The sequence below is a fragment of the Anguilla rostrata genome, chromosome 9 (genome assembly GCF_018555375.3).
Source record: "Anguilla rostrata isolate EN2019 chromosome 9, ASM1855537v3, whole genome shotgun sequence".
In the NCBI taxonomy this organism is placed as follows: Eukaryota; Metazoa; Chordata; class Actinopteri; order Anguilliformes; family Anguillidae; genus Anguilla; species Anguilla rostrata.
The window spans coordinates 49374331-49398352 of record NC_057941.1 but is presented as its reverse complement, the minus strand read 5'-3'; the positions used below and the strand labels follow the sequence as shown (position 1 = coordinate 49398352).

At 48.8% G+C, this 24022-nt stretch overlaps 1 protein-coding gene across 2 annotated transcripts; it reads left to right on the top strand.

The window, feature by feature from the left end:
* Positions 1–593: 593 nt before the first annotated feature.
* Positions 594–21750, top strand: ltn1 (listerin E3 ubiquitin protein ligase 1). 2 transcript variants are annotated; one of them, XM_064352609.1, is made up of 30 exons: positions 594–764; positions 1058–1264; positions 1502–1600; positions 1748–1978; positions 2380–2432; positions 2695–2875; positions 3255–3428; positions 3584–3774; positions 4176–4323; positions 5092–5898; positions 6348–6389; positions 6477–6678; positions 6859–7098; positions 7358–7511; positions 7834–7987; positions 8355–8559; positions 9501–9666; positions 10043–10141; positions 10898–11040; positions 12384–12519; positions 12779–12923; positions 13378–13591; positions 13750–13987; positions 14657–14737; positions 16099–16285; positions 16583–16754; positions 17881–18101; positions 18534–18728; positions 19094–19261; positions 20666–21750. In XM_064352609.1, exons 1-30 carry the CDS (start codon positions 723–725, stop codon positions 20726–20728), a joined length of 5358 nt encoding a protein of 1785 aa, XP_064208679.1. In that variant the 5' UTR covers positions 594–722; the 3' UTR covers positions 20729–21750. The 2 variants fall into 2 exon arrangements, with proteins under 2 accessions (XP_064208679.1, XP_064208680.1); XM_064352610.1 differs by having other exon boundaries at positions 6477–6682; positions 6863–7098.
* The last annotated feature ends 2272 nt before the right edge of the window (positions 21751–24022 follow it).

Here is a 24022-nt window from a genome sequence, read left to right as displayed (position 1 = left end):
GTCTGACAATTGTTTTGTGCCATTTGCCTTTTTTTAAAAAATTCTGGTTTCATACCCCCTCTAGAACTCTTCCTCATTCATGTCTGTTATCATCTGTATGTGGATTAACAAAGTTTTCCATTCACTTCGGAGGAGGACGGAGTGTAGCACAGTGGGTAAGGAGCTGGGCTTGTAACCGAAAGGTCGCAGGTTTGATTCCCGGGTAAGGACACTGCCATTATACCCTTGAGCAAGGTACTTAACCTGCATTGCTTCAGTATATATCCAGCTGTATAAATGGATACAATGTAAAATGCTGTGTAAAAAGTTGTGTAAGTCGCTCTGGATAACAGCGTCCGCTAAATGCCTGTAATGTAATACTTCTGTGGCCTTCACTTGAAATATATTTGAATAGACAATCGTATCAATCAGAATATATGAAAGGGAATATTTTGAAACATTTACGCTGTTTATTATTCAACAATAAATGTAACTGAGTTGAATCACCAGAGAGCTTATAATCATCTAGTTACCGGTATTTTTCCTGTTGGCCACAATAAAGATGGCGTCTTTATTTACCCTCTTACCTAAACTAATGACACGTGCTTCCGCGTCCGAACCGACCTTCCGTGTGGCGGCGGAGACTGACGTAGAAATACAGTTTCACATGAGGGTCTTCGGTGATCAACGTGCAAAAGTCAATATAGAAGTTTGTTTAGCATTAAAAACATAATCACGACCAAATGGGAGGGAAGAATAAACAAAGAACAAAAGGAAATGTTCGGGTATGTTACGTGTATTTACCTTTAATTAACGTTAGCTAGTCGTCAGCTAGTAAGTGAGCTTGGTAGCTTTACCGGCCATTGCTAGCTATTTGTATTTTTCTCGCTTGTTAACTTAATGTTTTCACTTAAAGCTAATTTGAATAGCAAGAACGATGTTTTTACACTTATAATTTAGTAGCTTTATTTTGTTGATCCTCGTCCATGGCTGTTGTCTAGCTATAGACGGCACGGATGGACACCGTATGTGATGATGGGTCATAGCGTAGTAGTGATCTGCTGTGTTTTTCTTGTAGCCGTCTAGCAGCGGCAGAGCCGCCGAGCTGTTGGCCCGAGAGCGGGGTGCCGTGCCCGGGTTTGTGGGCTTCGGCACCACCGCGTCGAATGACCTGGGCTATGTTCCCGCTGTCTTCGGGGCGGAGGAGATAGACAATCTCGTTGACGCTGATTTTCGCATGGTTTTGAGAAAGCTGTCAAAAAGAGACACGGTCACAAAATTAAAGGTGAGTTCTCCCCCCTTAACATTTAGCTGTTGTCAGTACAGACTGCGTAGCATTGTTGATGTGGATGTTCTGTGAAATGAATAAAGGTAAACGTATTACTAATAATATTATTTCTTCGAGCCAATGCAAACACAAGCATGGCCATGTAGGGGTAACAGTATGTTGTCAGTTGTTGGGCCTAAAAAAAAAGGCAAGATTATTTTAATGCATATTGATTTTTAAAAATCCTCCTCCAAGGCAGTACAAGAATTTGGTTCGATGTGCCAAGAAAGAGAGGCGGAGATCGTTAAAGGTGTACTTCCTTACTGGCCGAGAATATACTGCAAGATTTCAGTGGTAAGAGATGGACTTCATTTATATTGATAACGGTTTTTGAATTGCATTGGTCAACATTTGGTTTCAAAGATGTCGCTCCATACTGACATCCACAACTTTTAATAGACGATTTACGTACTTATTTATGTATTTATATTTTAATCCTAGGACCATGACAGACGTGTCAGGGAAGCCACACAGCAGTCCTTCCAACAGCTGATTCTGAAAGTCAGGAGGAACCTGGCCCCTTACCTGAAGAGCATCATGGGATACTGGCTGATCGCTCAGTGCGACACCTACTCCCCCGCGGCCTCGGCTGCGAACCAGGCCTTCGAGGCGGCCTTCCCCATCAGCAAGCAGCCCGAAGCCCTCGGGTTCTGTAAGGAGGAAGTCCTAAATGTAGGTCCTGAGTACCCCTTAACTTATGGGATATACAGTTTAATGCAAAGGTGTCGGGCCAATGACGCAATTTTTTGTTGTTTTGGATCTGTATTCCAGCACATTTTGTGTTTAAAATAAATAAAAAATGAATGTAAGATTACAGTGCTGACCATCAGCTTTATTTTGGTATATACATCCATATCAGGTGTAGAAATTGCAGCCCTTTTTATGCATAGTCTCCCCAATTCCTACACAGATTGCCTGATATGGATGTAAGTACCCTCAAATTAAAACTGACAGTCGGCAATTGTGTCACTGTCCCAATACTTTAGCATGTAACTGAATATCCTAGGCCTTTTGAGCCTTTTTTTTGAAAACTTACCGTAGTGCTTATCAAATGAACCGATTATCCTTTCCAGATTCTCCAAGACAACCTGCTGAAGGAAACCCCTGAGACCCTGAGTGACCCTCAGTAAGTCGTTAACATCAGACCCCACTGCCCTGTGAATGCTCAGGAAAATGTATCACAAGCTTTTGAAAGACCTAAACCGTCAAAGCCAGAGAGAAAGCATTTGATTCAGCCTGGCTTTGAACATTGACACGAGAGGTCCAGTAAGATAATAGTCCTAAGCATACGGTATGCTTTTTACACAAGGCGAAAGATTGTTCTGACTCTGTTGATGAAGAGGTTTACAGAGGTTGCTCCATGTGGAATAAAACTCCCGCTCTTTTAGGAGTGTGCCCCTGGAGGAGAGGGAGGCCAAGTACACACGTCTGTTGACCAGCTCCCTGCTGGCCGTGAAGAAGCTGCTGGCCACTCTGTCCCAGCAGGACTTGGACTCTCTGTCGGAGCGGCTCGCCTATCTCATCGCGCAGAGCAAGTTCTGGAAGTACAGCAAGCACAAAATCCCTCAGGTGTGGAGACTGTCGAGTTTGTAAGGGGGGGTGGGGGACGTTGTGGGGGTTGACAAACCCTAGAAGATTGTGGCATTGTTTGGAAGTACTTTCGTAAAAACTTAACCTTAAGTATATGATACCTTCCCTGTCCATTAGCAAAGCTAACTAATTAAAAGTTGAATAACTGTCACGTTTCCTGTTGAGTAGTTAGCATCAGTGTTCTGGAATATTGAGTATTGAGGAATACACACTCAGTATTCCGTGCTTGCCCTGGTATATTCCGGAACCCTGTTAAAATGGGATGTGCTGGGTTCTGTGCACTAGTGGGCTTTTATCAAGTAGTTTTGTGAGTAAAATAATGTGAATTTTGATCCCTTCGTGCTCTTCTCTTTGACAGATCCGAGGGGCGTTTTTCGAGGCGGTGGCTACGCTGTGCGAGCGCACCCCTCAGCTGGTCCAGAAGGAGGCCGGCCGCGCCTGTCCCACCGTTCTGCTCAGTATCGAGGACACGGACCCCGTGGTGCTGCCCCCTCTGTGGGAGGCCGTACTGCACGTCATCTCCAGCATCCCGGTAAGGCTGGGTGTGAGAGAGAGAGAGTCTGTTGTGTGTGTGTGTGTGTGTGTGTGTGTGTGTTTGAGAGAGAGAGAGAAAGAGGGAGTATGTCTTTGTGTTGTGTGATTTCTGAAAAAATTGGCATAATGCGCTGTAATGCTGTGCCGATGCAGGACTGCTGGACGCACGTGAACGCCAGAAAAGGGGTGCTGCCCAAACTCTGGGGGTTACTGAGGGAGGGGGGCCGGGGTCTGGCCACTGTCCTGCACCCCAACCTGCTCCCGTTCATCAGCAAACTGCCCCAGGAGGTCACCGACCCCAAAATGGAGTTCTACAACACCTTCTTCACTGCCGTCATTCAGGGGTACGAACTCATGCCTGTAACGTAATGTCATGTTGTACATTGACCATTCAGATTTGACGTTCTTTTACCATGATGATGTTCTATTTTGTGTTATTATGTGTCAATATTAGACATCAGTTAGAATGATATAATAAGTTATAAGCATCATGTAGGTTTAACATCTGACCCCTGTAGGGCACACAGTATGACTGTGCCCACGTCTCTTGTAAATGAAATGTTACAGAAGAACTGATTTGGGGAATAAAACGCAAACAGCATACGGGCACGTGTAAAGCTGGTAGTCTGACGTCTCCAGACTCGGTCTCAGGTTTTGACGTGAGCCGTGTCCCGCGTGGGGACGGGACGTGGCGTGGCGGGTGACCCCTCCCGCCTCTCATCCCGCACACGTACGTGCCTTTCAGGCTGCGGAGCGAGCGGGCGCTGGCCAGCCCGTCGGAGAGCGCCGCCGTCGTCTTCGCCGCCGTGGAATGCCTGCGGTACGCCCTCCTGCAGAACGCCGGAGAGGACGAGAGCGGCCGACAGATCCAGAGCGCGCTCGTCACTGAGCAGGTCAGAGAGCAGCACCCCCTCTCCCCCAAATACCTACGCTAAATACCTCACGAAACCAGCGCCGACAATCCAAACGCTACGTATACAGCGACGACAACCCTCTCCCCAAATACCTACGCTGAAATACCTCAGCGACTGTACAACACCTCTCCCCTCACAACACTAAAATACCTCAGTGATAGTAATGACTACAACAGTAGTCTACAACTACCATAGTAACATTGGGTTGCAGTATATTACCACAGACTGGTAGTCAGGTACAAGTAGGGACAAAGGGGATGGTACTTTTAAAATAGTTAGATGCAGCAAGGTCACACAGCTTCCCATGTGACCATGCAATGGTTTTTGCCAATCGCGTGGAAGCTGCAAGGGCCTTGCCGCTTGCTGATTGGCTGTCTGCAGACAGGGAGGGAGAGAGAGGCACCGTGCTTGTAAATGTCACTGCCGCGCGGTTGCTGGTTGTAACGAATAGTCCCGGCTTAGCGGGCTTCAGTCTGAATGTGTGGCGGACATTTTGGCCGCGTGTTTTTTTTTCATTAGTGTAAGTGTTTAGTGTTTGGCTTGTCAGCGTGTGGGCTAATTTAGCTCCGTGTCCTGGCCTCTCCTCCCGCTCTCTGAAAGTCATCCCGTCGTGTTGTGTCCTGGGTATTTATATCCAGCATGTCTCAAATGTTTCTCTTTCTCTTTGTCCTTCTCCCTCCTCTCCTTTCTCTCTCACTCTATCGCTCTCGCTCCTCCTCTGTCCCCCCTCCCTCTCTCTCCCCTCAGCTCCTGCCTCTTGTGGAGAGCGCTTTGGGGAGCCCCGCCCTGCAGGGGGGGCCCCTCTTCCCCCAGCTGACGGACATGCTGGTCTCCTGGGAGAAGCGGGCGGAGTCAGCCGACCAGGCCGCCGCCTTCCGCCGCCTGCTGGAGGACTTCTGGGAGGGGCTCAGGCGGCTCTGCGTGCGGCGGGTGGACCGGGAGGAGGAGGAGGGGGCGGAGTCAGGGGAGCTGGTGGGCGTGGCCTCCCTGCTCCGCGTCATGCAGAACCCGGCAGGGGGCGAGGTCGGGTCCGGCCTGAAGAAGAAGAAGAAGAAGACGGTGAAGATCTGCTTCCCCGACCAGGAGGGCCCAGAGGGGAAGGAGGGGGAGGAGCCCAAGCGGGAAGAGGGGCGGGGCCAGGGCGAGGCTCCGCCACTGAAGAGCGGCCACCTGGAGGCGCTGGTGTGCCGGCTGGCGGCGCTGGCCATGGCGCGGGTCAGCCGCCACGACTCTGAGCCGCACCTCCGCTTCCTGTCCGTCCTCGTCAGCTCCTTCCCCTCCCGCCAGCTCTTCCAGGCGCTGCTGGACCCGGCGGGCGAGGAGGAGGAGCAGGAGGAGCAGAAGTGGGAGGAGGAGCTGAAGGGTGCGGGAGAGCAGGGCGGGGAGGAGCTGGCCCAGAACCCGGCGGTCCGGTTCCTGCTGCGGAAGGTGGTGGTGTGGCTCCGGCAGGACCGGTACGGGCACCCGGACTTCCTGGTGAACATGGTGTTCAGCGCGCTGCACTGCTGCCGCACCACTGAGGGGAAAACGGTCATCCTCAACCACATCACCAGAGTAAGGGTGGGCCACTACGCCCTCGCACAGTTACGGCACTGTCACGATAGAGTCAGTACGGTTATGCCAATATTGTGATAGAATCAATATGGTTAGGTCACTGTCATCATAGAATCAATATGGTTAGGTCACTCTCATCATATAATCAATATGGTTAGGTCACTCTCATCATAGAATCTATATGGTTAGGTCACTGTCATCATAGAATCATACAGTTAGGTCACAAGATATGGTTGGTTCACTGTCATCATGATGGCATTGTGAGAATGATATGGTTAGTTATGAGTCATGATGCACTTGTGATTATTGCTTTGGTTTATGTTCCTGCTACTGTCATAGACTCATAATAGATTTATTTGTTTCTGTTACTTTAGTCATGCAATAGATTTGTCACTCCTATGATTTGACATTGAGTTCTTTAAATTGCATTTGTTTCTGTTTCTCCACAGATGGACCTAAAGTGGGGCGTTGTTCTTCAGATCATACAGAAGGTAATGCAACAGGCCGTTTGACTCCTGTGTATTTGGGTTGCTCTGTTTTTGGGGTGCTGACTGTTTTATTGCGGGGTTCTTTACTAGGCATGTGCAGACCCGGTCTGTCTGGAGGCCTCGATTGGCTGGCTGAAGGGGGCGGTCCTGGGGGAGAGGCTCGTGGGATTGGCCGGGGAGCTGTGCGAGCTGGGACTGGGGAGCACGAGGTCGACCAAGGCCACGCCCACCGCCGACCACACCCACAGCTGGGCTCTGATCAGCCTGGCGCTCTCACAGCACCACCTCAACGGCAAGTACAGCCAATCAGAGCAGGAGACTGGGAAGTACAGCCAATCAGAGCTGGCCTTTCTGAGCGCAATGTTCATAGCCAAAGCTTAGAGCTGCTGGATTCTACTTACGCTGGGAATGTCATTACACGATTTGCGTGATTTGAGTTAATCGGAAGGTTCGATGGCGTGTTCCTTCGCAGAGAGGCTCATCGGCGAGGAGTACGTGGAGAAGATCATCGATAAGCTGCACGCGACGCTGTCCGAGGCCAAGGACCTGTCGGACGCGGGCAACATGGAGCCGCTGGTGTCCTTCATCTGCGAGGTGGCGTCCAGCTTCTTCTCCTCGCTCAAGGGCTGCCTGCTGCTGGCCTCCGCCGAGGAGCTTCTGCTCACCGTCTTCCAGCTGTGCGCGCAGGACCAGGAGAGCACGCGGCTGTCCGGTGAGCTCTATACCGCCCGCTAGTGATTTATACCGCCCGCTAGCGTCTTTATACCGCCCGCTAGCGTCTTTATACCGCCCGCTAGTCACCTATAGCAAAAAGTCAGTGTTCTAGAACACCTTTGCTTTCAGTCACCAGTAGTGATTGTGACATCAACGTTAGAATGTTCAGTTCGGGACATTCTGATCACGTATTTGTGAGCGTGCTCCTTTTGAAGGGTTAAGGCCGTTGAGCTGACGCCCATTGCCTGGTGCTGTAGACTCTCTCCTGCAGAAGCTGAGGCAGGCCTGCTTTGCCGGAGTCCACTCTCTGCTCAGCCAGCCGGAGGCGGAGCTCCGCGAGGGAGCCTTCCTGCACAGCGCCGCCGTCTGGGTGAAAAAACAGCTCCTCAGCGCCCCCTTTGGCGTGAGAAGGTAATGCGCCTGAACAAGGGCAGCTCTCTGGCCTAAAGTGGGGAAAAGCACTAACACAGTTTAACATTATTCATCTCTTTAATTCTTGTGTTATTACTTTCACTCCATTTTGTGGGGAAATGGTGTCGTATCTGTTGTTTTTGTTTTTTTGCAGGTGCACAAAGTGCTTTTCCGAAATACTACAAGAGAGTGAACTGGTGGGATAAAAAGCTAATGCATGCTGGGAAAAAGACAGGGATCCTGATTTTTAAAAGTGCTAAAAGTGATCACTCGGGGGCTCTTTTGATGCCACTCTGCCCCCCCTTGCCCCCCCCCCCTCCAGCCTGCAGGCGCTGATGTCAGCGGTGCACACACTGGTGGAGACACTGCTCAGCTGCAGCAGTCAGGGTGGGGTCCAGCTCCTGCCTGCGTTCATCAGCTGCCTGACCCCCAGCGCTGCAGAGTGGAAGAGGATCAGACACGCGCTGCCCCCCCAGGTACGCGCACCCGCCCCTCACCTCTCACCTACGACCTCTGACCTCTGACAACATGTAACGCTGACCAGGAATTAAATTAAATGTTGTTTTTTTTCCAATAATACATTCTCCCCCTCCCTCTCTCTCCTTCTCTGTCTCTCTCTTTTTCTCTCCCTCTCTCTCCCCCTCCCTCTCTCTCGTCCCCCTCTCTCCCTGTCCCCCTCTCTCCCTCCTCTCTCTCTCTCTCTCTCCCCTCTCTCCCTCCTCCCTCCTCCTCCCTCCCCTCCCTCCCCCTCTCTCTCTCCTCCCTCTCCCCTCCCCCTCCTCCCCTCTTCTCTCCCCTCTCCTCCCTCCCTCTCCTCTCTCTCCCTCCCCTCCTCACCTGCAGTGGGTGAAGTCCCCCCTGTTGTCGGGGCGTCTCCGGGTGACGCGTGCGTACCCCTGCATAGACGTGTGGAAGTTCCGCTGCTCCTCCAAGCTCCCGGCCCACCTCAGCGCCTCGGCCCTCCTGGGGAAGGTCCTCCTGGCTGCCATGGAAGCCCCTGGCCACCAGGGGGCAGGCTCTCCCAAGCTCCCTGACCTCAAGCACACCGGTAAGCAGGAAACTCCCATGTCTGCAAACAGTCATGATGTCATCAGCTTGGATCAAGAATGATTATTAATATGGCAAAATAACACTAATTTTTCACAAATTTGAATGTCCAGTATTCTCTGGTAATTTGGGCGACAGTGTAGTATGACGGGTAAGGAACTGGTCTTGTAACCAAAAGGTCACAGGTTCTTCAGCAAGGTACTTAACCTACATTGCTTCAGTACATATCCAGCTGCATAAATTGATACTGTATAATTAAATTCAAAAGCTGTGTTAGTTGCTCTGGACTAGAGCGTCTGTTAAATGCCTGTGATTGACAGTAAGGTTATGTAATGTTATGTAATGGTGTGTTATTGTCATATTGGGGGTTAGGGGTTCACTTGTCCAGTCAAGCGTGTCAGGCTGTTTGAGGGCCCCCCCCTTGCGACCTCACTCAATAATGTTGTCGTTCGATAATTACAGCCGGGTGGTTATGTTGTGTTCAGTGTTCATGGGGGGGGGGGTCATATGATTTATAGAATTACTGCTTAATTACTGTTTACACTAATCATGGACAACATTTCCCGGAGCGTTCTACCTTCAGCATCTATAACAGTACCTAAATGAGGAGAAATTCATGGAGAAAATTGGGGAAATGATGTTGAGCTTTATCTCTGCAGTCTCCTTTGTGACAGCAATGACATGTGTTTGTGTCTGTCTGTCTGTCTGTCTGTCTGTCTGTCTCTCTCTCACTCTCTCTTTCTCTGTCTCTCCCTCTCTTTCTCTCGCTCTGCCTGTCTGTCTGTCTCTCTCTCTGTATGTCTGTCTCTCTTTCTCTCTGTCTGTCGGTCTCTGTCTGTCTGTCTGTCCCTCTCTCTCTCTCTCTCTCTCTCTCTCTCTCTCACTCTCTCTCTCTGTCTGTCTCTCTCTCTCTCTCTGTCTGTCTGTCTATCTGTCCGTCAGTGTCGGAGGTGCTGTTTGCCATGCAGTGGTGTGAGGAGGTGATGGAGTTCTCCCCTGCGGTGGTGACTGACTACCTTCGGATGCTCCAGGAGCTGAACCTAACAGCAGATCGCATAAGCAAACAGGCTGAACACAGATGCGACGTGCTGGAAACGCTGTTTGCTCAGTGAGTTAATACCGCCAAAAATCTTTTTGGTATATATTATCTGGATATTTATGTATGGTTATATTTGTTTAACAGGCTCTAGGGACAAATGTTGATTATTCTGAATAATTCTAATAATTCTGAGTTATAAATGTTATGGTGCAATGCATTAGATCGTTGTTTTAAGCAATGTGTCTATACCAGTATATATTTCCCTATCAAATAATTTCTAAATAAATATTTTAGTAATATGTCTGCCTACCTTAGTTAAAAGCTTTTGTCTGAGACACTCATTGCAGACTGTGTGTTCAGCTGAAATGTACTGAAAGCCTGTGTGTTAGTTTAACCAATGAGAATGCAGCATTCCACAGCTTTTCTGTGTCCCCACCAATCACAGGTCACTGGAGGAGGGGTCGCTGTGGACGCTGACGCTCGCGAGCTACATCCGAATGAGGGGCGTGGTCAGTGTCAAGAAGCTGTACGGGAGTGTGGAGAGGTAACCATGGCGACACGGGTGCATCATTTTTACCTCAGGAACAGGGCGGAGGCATCATTTTTTACCTGAGGGCCGAGGCGTAGGGACCCGTTCGCAGGAGCGGATGTGTCACACCAGCGCTGTAGGTGTGAATCCCAGGTGGAACATCGTGTCCCTGTCCTTGGAGCAAGCGAGGAAACTGGCTCTGTAAATTAGCATCGTGTCCGCTGTGTATAAGCTACACACATCGCCCAGAGGCAGAAACATCTGCTGAGCGGCTAGGTGGCGTGTAATGTCCATGTTAGGAGCACGGCGGTGATTTCGGCTCCCGGCTTCCTCCCTCTGTCAGAGCGCCGAGAGTGTGGGCGCAGATTCTTTAGACACGCCAGATGCTCAGCTCCTACGTACCTTTGTCCCCTTTTTTTAACTACAGGAAGTTGCTGTTGGTTAAGAGGAGTTTCCCATCCGTTAGTACTGTACAGAACATCTTTTACAGCGATATGCACTTGGTCACTCTTGTTAATGCATTTGGAAAAGTTCATCAAATTGGAATGTTTTGCCTTCAATGGTAGACACACACACACACCTCTCATTATCCTGTCAGATCACTGCGCTATAACATCTCTTCCTATCAGGGCACTGTGCTATAATGTTTCCTCCAGTTAGAACACAGCGCTATGACATCTCCTCCAATCAGAGCACAGCAATTTGAGACATCCTCCAATCAGAGCACTGCGCTATAACGTCTCCTCCAATCCCTCTCTCTGCTGTTTCCAGCTTCTTCCCCCTGACGGAGCACCGCCTCTGCACCATCCAGGTCCTCTGTCCCTCCCTGTCCAGAGAGGAGAGGGAGTCTCTGGTCGCCCTGTCCATCTCCGAGCTCCTCAACTGGCAGGACACGGACCCGAACAACGGTTTCAGTAAGGCGCAAACTCCGCCCCCTCACCTGTCAATCTCACCCTGACCGACCAATTAGAAACCCAGTGTGCAAGTAAAACCGAGAAAGTTAAGGAAGTGAGTACTGCAGACATTCACAGCCCGCTCAGATATCTCACTGTCCCAGAACATAAAAGGAAAATTGCTGGAGTGAAAGTAATGGGAAAATCCAGAGGAAACGGAGTTTGGAATTGGATGGGAATCCTGTTCAGACGGTCGGTGATAATGCTGAATGAGAGATGGAGATAGCAAATCCATTTCAGCTCAGTTCATTCAGGGAGTGAATTGAAAAATGCCTGTGTTTTATGAAGAATTCTGGCCGAACTGAAATGAAATTGACCCTAATCCTGGTTTACAGACACACACATACACACACACACACTCACACAGCGCTAGACATGATTGAATGTCACTGTGGCTGACACGCATTGTTGAGCATGCATGAATTTTGTTGTGGTTGTTGTGGTAGTGTTGGTCATGGTTGGATATCATTGTGGTTGACGTTGTGGTTGTTGTGGTAGTGTTGGACATGGTTGAATATCATTGTGGTTGACGTTGTGGTTGTTGTGGTAGTGTTGGACATGGTTGAATATCATTGTGGTTGACGTTATGGTTGTTGTGGTAGTGTTGGACATGGTTGAATGTCATTGTGGTTGACGTTGTGGTTGTTGTGTAGTGTTGGACTGGTGAGTCATTGTGGTTGACGTTGTGGTTGTTGTGGTAGTGTTGGACATGGTTGGATATCATTGTGGTTGACGTTGTGGTTGTTGTGGTAGTGTTGGACATGGTTGAATATCATTGTGGTTGACGTTGTGGTTGTTGTGGTAGTGTTGGACATGGTTGGATATCATTGTGGTTGACGTTGTGGTTGTTGTGGTAGTGTTGGACATGGTTGGATATCATTGTGGTTGACGTTGTGGTTGTTGTGGTAGTGTTGGACATGGTTGGATATCATTGTGGTTGACGTGGTTGTTGTGGAGTGTGGACATGGTTGGATATCATTGTGGTTGACGTTGTGGTTGTTGTGGTAGTGTTGGACATGGTTGGATATCATTGTGGTTGACGTTGTGGTTGTTGTGGTAGTGTTGGACATGGTTGGATATCATTGTGGTTGACGTTGTGGTTGTTGTGGTAGTGTTGGACATGGTTGGATATCATTGTGGTTGACGTTGTGGTTGTTCTGGTAGTGTTGGACATGGTTGGATATCATTGTGGTTGACGTTGTGGTTGTTGTGGTAGTGTTGGACATGGTTGGATATCATTGTGGTTGACGTTGTGGTTGTTGTGGTAGTGTTGGACATGGTTGAATACGATCACGCTGTTGCAGGTGGGATGGCGTGCCTTGCGGTCCTGCACTGTTGCTTGGAAACGGAGACGCCCGTAGAGGAGGAGGTTCTGCTGGCCGTTGTTGCCACGATGATGGAATGGCGCAATGTCAAAGAAGAGCTCTTCCTGTTTAGCAGGTAAACTCCGTCATGCCAAAGAACTGCAGAGTTAAATGTGATCATACGCACCGTTATGTAAACTATCTTTATGGTCCCACGAGGGGAACTTTGGTTTGCAGCCAGAGTTTAGAACATTGACATTTTACGACTACGATAAAAAAAAATTTATGTAGCGCAAGAAAAACATTTCATAAATCAAATGTATTGTAGTAATGCCATTACTGTGTGCTGTAAACATTTTGGTGCGTGTTGTTCTTCTGTTCCTGTCTGGGCTCAGTGACCTGAAGACGGCTTCAGCTGGGGCGCTGTCTCTGAACGTGGAGATGATGCGTTTCCTGTCCCGGCTGATGGTGCACTCTCCCGCCATGCTGCGGGACACGCACTGGGACTTCCTGCTCTGCTCCATGCTGGCCTGGCTGGAGGTACGCGCCACATTATGGGACTTTTACTCTGAAGGGCTGGTCATTTAGCCGGAAACAACTCTGCTTTGTTGTGGGACTTTTAATCTGAACGTCAGGTCATTTAGTAAAAAAATTTTGCTTTGATGTTGGATTTTTAATCTGACAGTCAAAGTTTTGGCCATCGAGCAGGAAACAACTGTGCTTTGACTCTGTTTTAATCTCAAGCTCAGGTACTGGTCACTTAGCTAGGGAACACTTCTGTTTTAATGTTGGACTTTTATTCTGAAGGTCAGGTACTGGTTATTTAGCAGTGAAAACTCACACTCTGATGTGGGACTTTTAATCTGAAGGTTGAGTACCAGTCATGTTCCAGGGAACACCTCTTTGTTCCCTGTAAAGTTGGCGTTGTCTTTGTCCTTGGCTTTACAGCTCAGTCGAGTTCTGATTGGCCCGTGTCTTGACCTCTCTTTTCCAGGCCGCCAGTGAGAACACGGGCGCTTTCTGGAACCCCTGGGTGCAGCTGTTTGTGTCTCAGAACTGTGGCCTGATCGTGACGCTGAGCGAGTTCTTCTCAGCGCCCCCTGCAGGCGTGGCTGACCAACTGCCGCCCAACCTGCGGAATGAGTGGGAGGAGTTTTTCGTTGAGGGGATGCACAGCCTGCTCCTCCCTCTGCTGGTCAAGATCACTGGTGAATTTTATATGCTGCTTCCACTTCCTGTGAAATATTAGGAAAATATATTGAAAGAAAAATGATAAAACAAGCTCAAAAAAAGCTTTAAAAGTCACCTGGGGTAGAATTAAATTAAAAGTCTAACGTCCGTTTTCTACTGTCCCGTGTTCTTGTAGAAGAGTACAGGGAGCCGGACGACGCCCTGTTCCCCCAGGCGGTTCTGGGGGCCGTGGGCGAAGCCCTGCAGTGGGTCCCGGTCCAGCTGCTGACCCAGAACAAGCTCCCGCCCAAATTTGTGGCGGGGCAGAAGACCAACCTGCCGGAGCCGCTGCAGACGCTCCTGAACACCCTCACGCCCCTGCTGCTGTTCAAGGCCCGGCCTGTCCAGCTGACCGCCTTCCACGTGCTCAGCAAGTGAGGCTGCTGCCTTAACCAATACACACATTATCATCTATTTTACTTCATTAGCTCTGTGTATGACTGCAGCCTTTAACCACTACGCACATTATGGACTGCTCTACTTCACTAGCTCTATGTATGACTGCAGCCTTTAACCACTACACACATTATCATCTATTTTACTTCACTAGCTCTGTGTATGACTGCAGCCTTTAACCAATACACACATTATCATCTATTTTACTTCACTAGCTCTGTGTATGACTGCAGCCTTTAACCACTACGCACATTATGAACTGCTCTACTTCACTAGCTCTATGTGAGACTTCAGGTCTTAGTGCAAGTACACCTTAAACTGCTCTACTTCACTAGCTCTATGTGAGATTTCAGGTCTTAATGCAAGTACACCTTAAACTGCTCTACTTCACTAGCTCTATGTGAGACTTCAGGTCTTAATGCAAGTACAGCTTAAACTGCTCTACTTCACTAGCTCTATGTGAGACTTCAGGTCTTAATGCAAGTACAGCTTAAACTGCTCTACTTCACTAGCTCTGTGTGAGACTCCTGCTAGCTCTATGTAATGTAATGTAATGTGAGACTGCAGCCTAGGGCCTGCTGCTGTACTCTGGTCGTGTGCGCTGACCTGCTGCGCTCGTCTCTCCCCCGTTCTCCCCGTTCTTTCAGGGTGATGCCCCAGCTGCCCGAGTGTGACAGCGAGAGCGACAGCGGGAAGTGTGAGGATGACGATGGCGAAGAGCCGTGCCTGTGAGTGCTCCGGCTCGCGGTCGTGGGGGTCCGCGCTCGTGTACCCGCGTTATCAAGACTTGCCGTTCTCATTACTCTCGACGTGTGGCAAGTGGAATATGTTCCATTTTTGGTGCACCTGAGCTTTACTCATTCTTACCAGCAGAGGGCGCATTGATGTCAGTATGCATCAGGCATAGGTTTTTATTTTAGGCACCTTTCTGACATATAAAAGCCCACCGAACAAGAGCAGTGATGCAGCCTATTGCTCATTTACCCCCTGCGTGTGCGTATTAATCTGTGGTGTTGTTGGTGGTGTAATTTCCTTATTGCATGCTGTGTAATTGGCTGTTATGATAAACAGGAGCACATGCGGATGTTTGTGTGTGCGTGCGTGCGTGCGTGTGCACGTGTGTGTTCCTGAATATGTATGAGCTTGCATGTTCTATGTGTGTGTGTGTGTGTGTGTGTGTGTGCGTGTGTGCACCTTAATATGTGCGATCTTGCATGTTTCTGTTTTGTATATATGTGTTCTGCACGCTGTGTGTGTATGCGTGCGTGCAGGCGTGTTCTTTGTTGTGTGTGTGTGTGCACCCGCTTGTGTCTGCACTGTGTGTGTGTGTGCGTGTGTGTGTGTGTGTGTCTGCACTGTGTGTGTGTGTGCGCGTGTCGGATGCATATCCTGTTAAAACACTCATTGGAGTTTTCCACAGCTGCAGGCTAATGACGCTTTTAGCAGTAACAGTGAGCATTGATTTACATTTTTTATATTTTTTACAAAGACTCAAGTCCATAGCAATCGCATACATTTCATTCGTATTAACGAGTGACAAACGATGTAAGCGTTGCCCTCGGAGACGCCGGCAATTAATTGCTTTTTCACTGGCCGGGCGTAAGTGTAATGACACGCGATTAAAACGTTAAAAGCTTTGCCGGTCGATTCGTAATCCCTCAGAGGGTTCGGCGTGAAATGTGTCTGTCACAGAGCGTTCTCTCTTCCCTCGCCCGGGCTGTCGCCAGGCTGTGTAATTAATTTCGCCCGCGGGCGTGCGATGACGGGCTTTTTTTCGGCTGGCGGACATTTTTGGGGAGGCTGGCGGTAAGGGAGGTGACGTTCGGCAGGAGGTCCGCGTGTCGTCGCGTACCAGCGCCCCCCTCTGGTCTGTCGGGGGGCCCACAGTTCGACCGCGTGAAGCCTCCGGTCGTCTTAGGCCGTCTGAGGCGATGGATGTTTTTGAAAATTAAACGGTTTTTCCCTCCATTTTTAGGCTCCAGCCCACACAGGAAAAAAATGGCTTTTTAAGGTCACTAAAAACAGAGCCTTTCTGGGAGATGGTAGAGGTGGAGTAAGAGGAAGTAAAGGTGTCTCTGTCTGGCTCTAGATCGCCCCCTGCTGCCCTGATGTCGGTCCTGGCGACTGCCGAGGAGCTGCTGGACAACATCCTGGGCGGCGTGCCGGTGGGCGAGTACGCCGTGGTGCAGCCGCTCAGCGACGAGCACTGCTGCATCCTGGGATACCTGCTGGCCTGGAAGCTGATCCTCACCTTCTTCAAGGCCTCACCGTCCCACGTGAGTCACTCAACTGTGTGCCTTCTGTATCTGAGGGGTTTGAGTTTGAATCCGCGTTTATATTTGAGTTTTGAGTTTGTGCTTGCATTTGCATTTGCATTTGAGTTTGTGTTTGCATTTGAGTCTGAGTTTGTGCCTGCATTTGAGTTTGAGTTTGTGCCTGCATTTGAGTTTGAATTTGTATTTGCATTTGAGTCTGTGCTTGCATTTGAGTTTGAATTTGTCCTTGCATGTGAGTGTGAATTTGTGCCAGCATTCGAGTTTGAGTTTGAGATTGGCTTTGTGCCCTGTGTGCAGCTGAGGGTGCAGTACTCCCTGTTCCTGCGGAAGAGCCGGTCCCTGCACACGCTTCTGCTCCACCTGTTTCGCCTCATGCCCGAAAACCCCTCCCTCCCGGGGCAGGTGGCCGAACCGGGGGCCAAAGACCCCAAGACCTTCTTCACCGAGGACCTGTGTCTGTCCGTGCGCAGTGAGTGCGGACGTCTCTGCCTTTCATTCATTCATTCATCCATCCATCCATCCATCCATCCATCCATCCATCCATCCATCCATCCATCCATTCATTCATTCATTCATTCATTCTTTATCATCCATCCATCCATCCATCCATCCATCCATTCATTCCTTTTTTTAATTTCTCCTCAGTTTAACCAGGGAGTTTGAGATCAGAATTCCTGTTCACAAAAACAGTATTCACAAGGACCCATATTCATAAAGAATCTCGGAGCGGGAGTGCTAATCTAGGACCTTGTCCATTATCGGAAATGCTATGAATTCTACACTATAATGCTAGCTAAAATGCTACACTGATTCTAGATGGGCGCTCTGGGATGCTTTGTGAATATGAGCCAACTGCTCTAACTGCTAAATGTGCTAAATGAGTTTTTGACAGTTAATGCTAACTGCATAACTCCCTCCGCTAAGAATGTGCACAAAGCAGTTTCCTTTGTGAGATTGTTTTGGTAGTAGCATTAGAGATAAATGTATTTGGGCTGTTCAGTGTTTTTTTGTTGTTGGCATTTTTACAAGATAGCAGATTTGAATTTTGAGGTGCTGTAACTGAAGTTTATTTTATGGCAGGGGGGTCAGCATCTGTCTCATTGTTATAAGATCGTATCCATGCCAGTTTCAGTGCAAATCCAAACTGCTGCTTGCTACTGTAAAATATGTTTAATAGCGATGGGTAACTGTGAGACTTGAAGACTCTACAGTAAACAAAGCCTCACGGCAAACACAGTAAATTCAGCCTCTGAGATAAAACGCTTTATCTTTCGTCTCCCTGAGAAGCAGTGTTAGATATATTGTGTTCGCTCTTTCTTTCAGAGTTAGACTCTTAGTCTCTCTCAGGGATACTTAAACACTCTCACTTTTTCTCTCAGAGATAAATTTAGACCGACACTTTACTCTGTCTCTCAGAGAGGGATAGACACTTCGGTATTTGTCAACGAGAGGGTTAGATGTTTTGACTTCAGTGTTTCTCATAGGGGGGTAGACATTTTGACTTCTCTTTCTGAGAGGAGAGGGGCAGACATTTTGACTTCTGTGTTTCTGAGAGAGCGGGGGTTGACACTTCCTGATTTCTCCGTCCCCTGCAGAGAGGGACGGGATGCAGTGGGAGCTCCCCCACCTGGCCTGCTGGGTGTACTACAGTGCGCTGAAGGACCTGCCGGCCATGGTTCGGCTGTGGTGGAACGGGCAGGACAAGCGCATCTTCAACACGGTGGACAAGTTCACCAGCAAGTACGTGAGCGGCGTGCTGTCTGCCCAGGAGATCTCCTCAGTGCACAGCAGCACCCAGACCTTCCACAGCATGACGGTGAGCCTCCTCTCTCTCTCTCCTTTTCTTTTTCACTCTCTCTCTCTGTCACGCTCTCACACCGTCTCTCTCTCTCTTTCACTATTTGTCATCCTCTCTCTCTTTCTCTTTCTGTTACCCTCTCGCTCACTCTTTCTCTCACTATGTCACCCTTTCTCACTCTTTCTCTCTCATTCTCACTCTCTCTCTCTGTTTCTCTCACTCTCTGCCACTGGGTGGCGCAAGCGTGCCATACTGCTGTTTTGTTAAGTAATTATTTCTGTGACTGGCTTTATCTTTGCGACTCGCGGATGAAGACGTGCTGTAAATGTTTTGCCGTGGTCCGATACGGGCGCTGCCTTTTACAGCTGTTCACAAAATGAAGTTATACATTTATACAATACGGTTATTAAAATTTCTGTGTGTGCGTGTGTGTCTGTGTGTATGTTCCAGGTGAAAGCCCGCTCAGCCACCAGAGAGGTGATAGCCACATATTCGGTGGACGACATTTTCATCGAGCTGGTGATCCAGCTGCCCCAGAACTACCCCCTGGGCTCCATATCGGTGGAGAGCGGGCGGCGTGTGGGCGTGGCCGTGCAGCAGTGGCGCAACTGGATGCTGCAGCTCAGCACCTACCTAACTCACCAGGTTCGGTATTTCACCAATCAGCACCTCCGTTACTCACATAGGGTTCTATTCCACCAATCAGCACTTGGCTTACTCACTAAGGATTCTGTTCCCCCAATCAGCAGTTAGCTTACTCACTAAGGATTCTGTTCCACCAATCAGCAGTTAGCTTACTCACTAAGGATTCTATTACAGAAATCAGCAAGCAGATGTTACTACTTACTCAATATTATACTTTACCAATCGACACGTCCCTTAACAGCCAGGTACTTTAATGGCGATGGTGGGACAGTAGGCAGTGGAGTTGGAGGGAAGACGTAGAAGCTGAGGGTTGTACTTCCTGTGTGTTCAGATGGCTGAAGGTTGTACTTCCTGTGTGTTTTCAGAACGGAAGCATCATGGAGGGCCTGTCGCTGTGGAAGAACAACGTGGACAAGCGCTTCGAGGGCGTGGAGGACTGCATGATCTGCTTCTCTGTCATCCACGGGTCCAACTACTCCCTGCCCAAGAAAGCCTGCCGCACCTGCAAGAAGAAGTTCCACTCCGCCTGTCTGGAGGCTCCCCACATTCATCCACCACTCACTCACCACTCACCACCACCACCCATTCATCACACCTACTCACTCACTCACCACTCACTCATTTATCACACCTATCACCACCACTCACTCCAGACTCCAGACTCCTCACCACAGACTCACTCAGTCACTCCCATTCTCACACCACCACCACTCACCTCTCACAGACTCACTCAGTCACTCACCATTCATCACACCTACTCACTCACTCACCATTCATCACACTACCACCACTCACCACTCACTAAGACTCACTCATTCACCACCATTCATCACACCACTCACCATCACTCACAGACTCACTCAGTCACTGCTCATTCATCACACCTACTCACTCACTCACTCACTCACAGACTCACTCATTCATTCATCACACCTACTCACTCACTCACTCACAGACTCACTCAGTCACTCGCTCATTCATCACACCTACTCACTCACTCACTCACTCACAGACTCACTCATTCACTCACTCATTCATCACACCTACTCACTCACTCACTCACTCACTCACTCACTCACAGACTCACTGATTCACTCACTCTCTCATTCATCACACCTACTCACTCACTCACTCACTCACTCACTCACTCACTCACTCATTCATCACACCTTCTCAATCACTCATTCATCACACCTACTCACTCACTCTCACTCATTCATCACACCTACTCACTCACTCACTCACTCACTCACAGACTCACTCAGTCACTCGCTCATTGATAACACCTTCTCAATCACTCATTCATCACACCTACTCACTCACTCACTCTCACTCACTCACTCATAGACTCACTCACTCACTCACTCACTCACTTGCACCCTCGCACACACACAGATTGTCTCCTGTCATACATTTCAGTCATTTTCAGTGGATGTGAATTCACGTTTTAATTCTTTATTTGAAACCACAGTTAAAGATAAGCTGCAGCCTTGTTTCCCGCCGTTTTTGTTAATAATGCCCTACGCTTTATAATCTACCCAGTGTGAATGTCAGTACACAAACACACACACACACAGGTTTGCCCCTATCATACATCTCAGTCATTTTCAGTGAAGCATCAAGTCATTACAATACATCAGGTCCTGCAGTAAGCAGACCGTTGTAAGATTGATTTTAGCTCTGGCCCCTATTTGAATAGTTACCGCGGCTCGCCATAAAGTTTTATAGCCGCAGTCACCTTCAGCATAAAGCTGAGTGTTTGCTGGCGTCTCTGAGCGTCGGATTCTGAACGCACGCACGCACACACTTCCTGTCTTTGGTCTGCGCCTAGCGGGAAACTGAATGCGAAAACGGGCGCATATCTGATATTTGGGAACTTTGAGAACGCGGATGCTGAGTGACTGGGCCTGTTTCTGTTTCTCTCTTTCTGAACGCAGTACAAGTGGTTCACTTCCAGCAACAAGTCCACCTGCCCCCTGTGCAGAGAGACCTTCTTCTGAGCGCGCTCAGTTCGGACCCAAGCCGGAGAGAGAGGGACGTTTCGAGTTTGTACAACCCCCCCCCCGTTTGTATTCTGGACCTCGGCTGCTGGGAACAGTGGTTACACACATGCTCAAACACACACACACACAGACACACACACACACACACACACACAGACACACTCACGCATGTATATATATATTTTATCCGGCGCTTTCTGTCAGATGAGTCATTGCGGTTTGTGCCCTGGGGAGGGCTGAGATGGTGAAAGTGCATGCGTGGTGACGGACACTTGGACGGCTTGGGTGGTAGAGGGGGTGTGGCCGGCCAGCTGGGAGAGAGCTCTGAGAGGGTGTGGAGGCACTGTCTTCCACTGGGGGTCTATGTTAACAGAGAGAGCTGAAGCTGCCCCCCCCCCCCCCCTCCCAAATCCCCCTTACCCCAGGGTCTAATTCAGGGACCATACACATCATCTATGTGACTCCAGTCAGATTAAGTCTGGTTCACACATGCACATACACACAGGTGCGCACACACACACAGACACATACAAACACAGACGTGCGCACATATGCATACATGTGTGCACAGCCCCCTACACACACACACGCACACACACACACACTTGTTCGGTCATGTGTGTGCTCCGCTGTGTAACCACGGAAACACTACACCGGGGGCGGGCTTCACTGAGCGCGCTCAGAGGGGCGGGGCCAGGCCCCCCCCCCTTCTCGAGGCACATCGAGGTTAACCACTCTGCCGGAACCCAGCGACCGGCTCGCGGCCGTCAGGGGGAGGCCCCTCCCACGGGACAGACCAGAGCCGCGAGAGCGGGAAAATGGCCGCCAATCAGAGCGTGGCATTTCCAGGAAGGACCCTGTAAATATTTTAGTGCCGAAACGGACACCGCAGACCCCGACGCTGTCCAGGGGGCGACCCCAGGGTCTCGCAGACGGACGACACCTTGGACGCCAGATGAGTCTTTATCATTTACACACCTGTTGGTGGCAAATAAATCTTGTAATGGTATGAATATGAAGCTTGGATGTTGGAATTTTTTTTCTTCAAGTGCAATTTTGCTGTTTTTTTCCCTCATGTTTGATTTTTCCAAATCTATGGGAAGTCATCCTGAATTCTTATGGTGGTTTTTTTTTATTTTCAAATGTCAGTGCTAATCATTGAATTTAATTTTTTTACTTAAAAAAAAATTTACTTCTCAGCGAAGGGACAGTGATGTTTTCCAGTTAGCTCATAATAAGTAAAGTTGGGATATCAACAGTACAAACTGATCCTAGATCAGCACTGCTGCTCAGATTAAGTAAGGAATTTACCATGTGCAAAAGCTTTTAGCGGACACAAAACTAATAACACACCCACTGATTGGTTGAGAACAAATACCATTACCGATCATTGGTCATGTTATTGATTTTGCGGTGGTTAAAAGGTTTTGCACGTGCTGGAGGTCTTAGTGAATCAGGCCCTATTTCTATGTGGGTCCAGCTTTGGATTGCCACAATGAGGAGGAATCATCCGGGTTAACATTGTATGTCTGAGCCGTTTTTTGTAGATATAAAAAATCTGTGAATTTGATTACCTAAGGTAATGGGCAACTCATAGTTCACCCAGGAAAGGGTCCCCACAAACCAAGTCAACCCCCCTCCTCACATTTTGATTTAAATCTTTGGGTTTGGACCAAAAACCCATTAAGAAATTTGCTGATCGTTTCCTTTTCTTTTATGTGGCTCCTCGCGCGGTCCGGCGCCTCGCTCTAGCGTTAATGACGGACTGTCCCTGACAACGCGCCGCCGTGTGCAGAATGGCTGCTCGTCGCGCTGCTATATTTCATTCCCCCTGAAAGTGTCCAAATGGGCCGTTTTACGGTGGCTAATGGCGGCGATGCCTCCCGTCTGCGAAGCCGAAGACAGAAGACAGAAGACATCGCGGAAATATAACTGAAGGTTATTTACTGTACGTCAGGAAGTTAATACAGCGTCTCTAAAGGATATGAGATTTAAAGCTCCTTGAGAGATTTAGGCCTCTTATCTATGATAAAAATCAATAGCGGTAAAGACTCGGAGCAGCGCCGGGGAGACTGGATTGTCTGGAATCCTGGGAAATATTGCGCGGAGGAAACGTATTCTTTATTTCTAGACTAACACCATCACCCGATCTGTCAATGCAATGTAGCGAAAGTCATGTCCTGTCAGTAATAAATGAAAGGCGGGGTCGCCTGTGCGGGGGTTGGAGCTTTGAATTAAAGTCAAACCTCAGAGTTTGCCAGCACTTTTTTATGTAACAGACCATTCACGAAGACCCGTTACTTTTCAACACCGGGAACCAATCTTAAGGATACGTAATACGTAGTATAATAATGGCATTAACGGGAACGAAGCTTTTTCTTTTCCCGCACGGTCTGTCTAATTAAGACAACACTTCCTGGCGCCTCGGGCTCTCTGTTACACGCGCATCAGATCTTTCGCAAATAATTTATCGGCTAATGGGGTGTTTGCTTTCATTGGTAATGCATGCGCAGAATTCATTACTGTAAAAGTGATCAATTCAATTACGAGGTAATCTCTGGCTGGAGAGCGGTGTTTCTTGAGGGCTGTTGATAAGCATGTCGTTTATAAATATTTACACAGGCCACTCCACTTGCTCATCAAGTGTCTGGGGTATGCTGTCGCAGCGGGCTTGATTGCGCTGTGGGACGGACCTTCTTGAATTGGCGTCTGCAGCCTTTGGTGACTACAACTGGGCGTTTTGGATTGCAGTACTGCCATTCGCACAGCAGATGGCATCATTTCATTACCAAACCCTTTAGCTTGGAAGCAATTACGCAAGTGTTTTAATGCTATCCGTCGTAATATTTCTCAAGACCTCAAACTTTTTTGGAGGGCTTTTTTTTCTTGATGTAAAATAGGCAGCATTACCTAATCCTAAGAACCTGGCCCTATTGGAACACTGAACAGTGATACATGCATTCACAGGAAATACAAAATTTTCACAGTAACAGCCAGAACACAGGGAAAACAGATCCTCTTGCTCTGTGTTAATTTTAGTTTCTTTTTTTTTTCTTTGTAGTTGTAGATGTCAACATGGTTAAATGAGTTACATGGAGCAGGATAATATATATATATTGGGAACTGGGCTTGTACCTCAAAGGTTGCGGGTTCGATTCCCAGCTGAGGTACTGCCGTCGTATCCTTGAGCCAGGTACCTAGCCTGACTTGCTTCGGTAAAGTATTCCGCTGTAAATGGATCCTATGTCAGGGTGTGATCCGTGCAAGTCGTTCTGGATAACGGGTGTCTCT